Below are 4,820 nucleotides of genomic sequence, written 5' to 3'. Positions count from 1 at the left end.
GTCTGTCACGCTGCGTCAGCCGAGGCATCGACGCCCTTCGACGTCCTGGCGTGTCCACGCGCTCTCTTCCTTGCCAACCTCAAGCTGAGGCCGGCACGCGTCGAGGACTATGACGACCTGGCAGCCATATTTGAGTCGGAGTCCGAGGTGCTGGCCGAGCGGTACGGCGAGTTCTTTATCGCGCAGCTGATTGAGTCGCAGGACGAGAGCCACAAAGCGCTGGTGGCTGAGGTCGACGAGCGAGCGATTGGCCTGATGGCGCTCAACGCGGAGGTTGACATCGGAGAGCTGCAGGCGGCCTTCGACCTCGACGCCTTCGACGGCCTCGTCACTGCCGACCCGGACCTACTGGCGGCCGCGGACGCCGCGCTGGCTCGCGCAGATACGGCTGCAGCGTCGGCAGCCGCCGCACTTGCGGCGGCGGCGGCGGCAGCGGAGGCGGCGGCAGCGGCGGCGGCGGCGGCGGCGGCGGCAGCGGCGGCAGCGGATGGCGCGTCAGAGGAGGCGGGGGCAGCAGAGGCGGACGGGGAGGCGACTGTCGACCCGGCCGCCGCAGAGTGCGCCGCAGAGGCCGCCGTCCGACAGGCAGCGGCCGACAAGGCAGCCAAGGCCTCAATGGCGGCGGCAGCGGAGGCGGAGGCGGCGCAGGCAAAGGTGACGTACACTTGCGACGCTGTGGCGGTGTCCTTCTTTTGCATCGACGAGACGTTCGAGTCGCGCTCTCGCGACTTTCTCCACGCTGTGTTTGCTGCCTTCCCAGAGAAGACCAGCGTCCTGCTGACCGTCCCGCACGCGGCCGCGGAGATCCCTCTGCTCTCCACTTTCACGCAAATCGAGGCAAGGCCGGGCTCCTCCTTTGATCATGTCCTGTACCTCTTTCACCGGGGGGCCCTGCTCGAGCCGGTTGCAGTGCGGCGCGGCGCCGCTTCCGACGCTGCCGCGCTCGGCACCCTCACCGAGGGATTGGCCGGAGCCGATGACATTGTGGCCGCCGCCACGGCAGCCGCAGCCTCGGGTGCACCGGGGCGGTCCACCCTGGTTGTGGAGAGCTGCGGGCAGGTGGTCGGTGCCGCGCTGCTCGAGGGGTCGTTGGATGTCGACGCCATGCGATCGCTCTACAAGCTCGAGGACCTGATCCTCTTTGCCGAGCACAGGGCGAGGCAAGGCATCGAGCTGCTCGCCTTCGTGATCAATCCGATCTTCGCAGCGGCGTCGCGCTTCGTGCTGCGCGAGGCGATGAGGCTCCAAGGCGCCTCGTGCCTCTACTACCGCACCCGGAGGGGCGTGCCCGTTCCTGACGCTCTCGCTCAGTTTGTGCAAGTCGGACCTCGCTCGCAGCAGGTTGTCCATGAGACGGATGCCTCCGATGCGGCGGAGACCCCAGGGGCGCTCTACCTGCTGACGCGCAAGCTCATGTCGGAGCCCAAGATGGTGGTGAACAAGCGGGTGGTCGTCGTGGGCTCGTCGGATGCGGCCCTCTCCGTGCTCGAGTCGCTCGCGACAGTGCCGTACCTCCACTTCAGCTCGCTCTTTCTTGTCGCTCCAAAGGCCGAGCAGCGGCTGCAGTCGCCTCGCGGAGCCCGCCTCTCGCCCGGAGCCAGCCTCGCGACCTGCGCCGACGCCTTCTTCTCGCGAACGTGCGCGTACACTGCCAGGGAGCTCGCCGCCCTGAATTTGGGCGCGCGCGTTCGTGCCGTGGAGGGTCGCGTGGTGGACATCGACCGAGAAAGTTGCACGCTCGGCCTTGCTGATGGGACGACGCTCAAGTATGACGTCGTCGTGATGGCTCCCGAGCTCGGCGACCAGTCGCTGCACGAGTTGTGCCCCGAGGCGATGCGCTTGCGTGGTGTCTTCTCGCTCTCAGACGAGGGCGCAGCGGCCGCAGCGCTAGAGTACATCGAGGAGCGGCGCCTGACGGGACGGGACGCGGCGCCCTATGCCATCTATGGTGGGTCGCTCGACGCCTTTGCCGCCGTCAACGCCTTGCTGACGCTCAACGTGGCGCCGAGCGACCTCACTCTGGTCGTGCCTCCTGCCGGCGCATCCCAGGAGCAGTCGGGAGCGCCTTTTGGCGCCCCCGAGGTGGCGAGGAGGGTGGAGGAGGCGCTCGAACGACTCGGTGTCACGACCCTACGAGGCTGGACTCTCGTCGGCGCCGGCGGCGACGCGGGTGAGGGAGCCGACCACCTGTCGTCCTTGCAGCTCGCGTCCTCCTCCCCCACCTCCGAGCCCGAGGAGAGGACAGTGCCTTGCGGCACGCTCCTCTGCTGCGGCGAGCGGCGGGTGGACCAGCCGCTGTTCCAAGCATTCAGCGACAGCTCCATCGTGTACAATGGCGGCCTGATAGTCGACGCCCAGTTCCGCACCAACGACGCCGCCATCTTTGCCGCCGGCCCGCTCGCGAGGGTGGCGCGACGATACCGTCTCAAGGGGGAGCAGGCCGTCAGCCGCTCGGACCGAGAGAATGGCGCGCAGCTGGCGCACGCGCTCCTGCCGGTTCTCGACCCGTGGACGAGCCCCAGCACTCAGACGGACGAGCCGCCAAAACCCGAGGCGCCGGTGGCGGTGGCGGTCGACCTTCCCGGCGGGTTGCACTACTACTGCGCGTCTGCCGTGAAGGCCACGCCGGGCTCGATGGGGGCACCGACCGAGATCACCACCGGGGACGCGGCCTTCTGCTCCTGCCGCGTCGACTGCCTCGGCCAGGTCTCGTCGCTCGTCTATCTGGGGCCCTCGCCCGCCGACGAGGGCAACTGGGCGCGGCTGATTGGCCTGCCCGTGGAGATGATCAACCGCCTCGGCTCCAAGCATCGCGAGGGCCGCGTGGACGATGTGCCCACCTTTTTGAGGGAGACCAGCGTGCAGGCCCTCTACCACGACCGCTTCGGCGAGTTTCGCGCGGCGCTGGCGTACAGCCTGCGGACCGCCGCGGAGGCGGCAGAGCTGACATCGGGGGCCGGAGAGGGCACCGCCACGCTCGAGCTGACGGAGAGGGCCGCTGACATCGTGCGAGCGAGCCTCTCGGACTTCATCGCGGCCAATCATGAGCACCTCGGTGGGCTCTACGCGGCAAACCCGACGTCGGCGCCCGTCATAGCGTGAGATGGAGGTGACCTTTGGGCGGGTGCCCGTGCGGAAACGCGGTGTAGTCGCGCGGGGCGGGGTTGAGAAAAAATCTTGGTGCGCACGTTTTGTTTGTGGGCGGCCTAAATAAATAGAGCAGACTGAACTCCCCCCACATGCCACATGATACCTGCACAACGTCGACCTACATCGGCCAAGGTGCATCGCGGTTTCCTCAAATCTACCGCGACGCAATCTGCAGACGCGATCTTTGTCAAGCGCAACAACTTCAACCTGCCTCGCTTTAGTGCACGTCCACGCGAAGCACTTGGAGCACTTGGAGTGCAGTTATCAGCCGCACGCCCCGGACCGGGGAGCTAAGAAGCGCACCCGGTTGGCCAGACGATTGGGATCGGGTTGCGGGCTAGAGAGCCCTAGCCCTGGGGGGTCCGCGGGTCGCAGGGCCCATAACACGGGTCTCCGAGGGTTGGTTCCTGCGCTTTGGGTTTCCCCTAGCTGCATGACGCCCCCTCTACTCGGAGCTAGTAATACAGAATACTCTCCGAGGGTTGGTCGGCGCTTTGGGTTTCGGGGGCTCGATATTTTTTGCTGCTCACCTCGCTTGCCGCACCATCTCGCTGCGCCATTGGCGCAGCCTCGAGCCACAACTCCGACACTTGGCTGGCTCGACAGCCTCAAGGACGCCTTTGACAACGACGAGTGCCTCGAGCAGAAGGGTGGAGTTGATGTGACACCCGGGAAAACGAAGCGCGTGGCGGCGTACGTGAGGCAGAAAGACTCCATGCGCAAGCAGCAGTAGAGCAGTGCGAAGACGAACGATGACGACGTTAGGGACTGGCGGGCGCCGTTTGGTGATGGAAGTGGTGACTTCGGCATGAGAGCGTTCAACGATGGGACATTTGACGCATGGCAGGCGCGACGCAACTAATCGCCGGTGCTGTGGCAGCAAACCTCCGCCCGGCCCTTCTCGTGACCTGCAGACCTGCAGCTTGGTCACTGTTCAGGCTGGCGCGAACAGGAGAAGGGCACAGCCCAACGCACCAGCAAGTGCCATCCCCTCGCTGAGGTCGTTGCCATGACCAGGAAGTGCGCATGTATCCAGGGACCAACAGTCAAACGCTAGGACCTATCAGATAGGTGCGCCATGCCCCATGCGAGGTGTTTCTTCTACACTGAGCCTGTGTGTGTGCCAGTCCGCGCCAGTCTGCGCCCTTGTCGTGCCAGTGTGCTGTGAGAGAGGCTTGTATCTTAAGAATTCTTCTACACTCCGCAGCGCGTTTGTGAATCTCGGACACGCCCCTTCCGTCTCTGGATTTTTAGCAATACCGTAAGGAATACCAATACCAAACAACTCTTTTTGCCCCTTCCGTAAAAAACAAATTGACACCGCGTGTTCCCGCACCGTTTGCCAATTACAGGGCCCCGACTAGAGCTCACAGACGTGCCCATCTAGAGCTCACAGACCTCGACACATACACTCTACACCCGGAGCGCCTTTGCCAGCTCGTAGGCGCTACAGCATATACTGTAGGCGCTAAGTCGCGGACATGACACACAACGAACCTAAACAAGGGGCCAATGGTGACGTCGCAAGGCGTTCTCGCTTTACCGCTCCGAGCCCAACGGCGACCTCACGCAGGAGGAAGCGGCGATCGGCTCATGAGAATTGACCGCGAGCGGCCGACCAAGCCGTCCACTTCGGTCGTCGCCTTGCCGCTTCCCACCGCCCGCGCCCC

General features: G+C 65.2%; 1 protein-coding gene across 1 annotated transcript; it reads left to right on the top strand.

Annotated features, from left to right (window-relative positions):
* Positions 1 to 84: 84 nt before the first annotated feature.
* Positions 85 to 3,102, top strand: EMIHUDRAFT_122188 (hypothetical protein; the record flags this gene model as incomplete). Its single annotated transcript, XM_005791059.1, has 1 exon — positions 85 to 3,102. A coding segment is annotated over one exon (3,018 nt), but the record flags the coding sequence as incomplete, so codon positions are not given.
* Positions 3,103 to 4,820: the final 1,718 nt, after the last annotated feature.

The sequence above is a fragment of the Emiliania huxleyi genome (genome assembly GCF_000372725.1).
Source record: "Emiliania huxleyi CCMP1516 unplaced genomic scaffold EMIHUscaffold_1159, whole genome shotgun sequence".
NCBI lineage: Eukaryota > Haptophyta > Isochrysidales > Noelaerhabdaceae > Emiliania > Emiliania huxleyi.
This window is presented reverse-complemented; position numbering and strand designations above follow the sequence as displayed.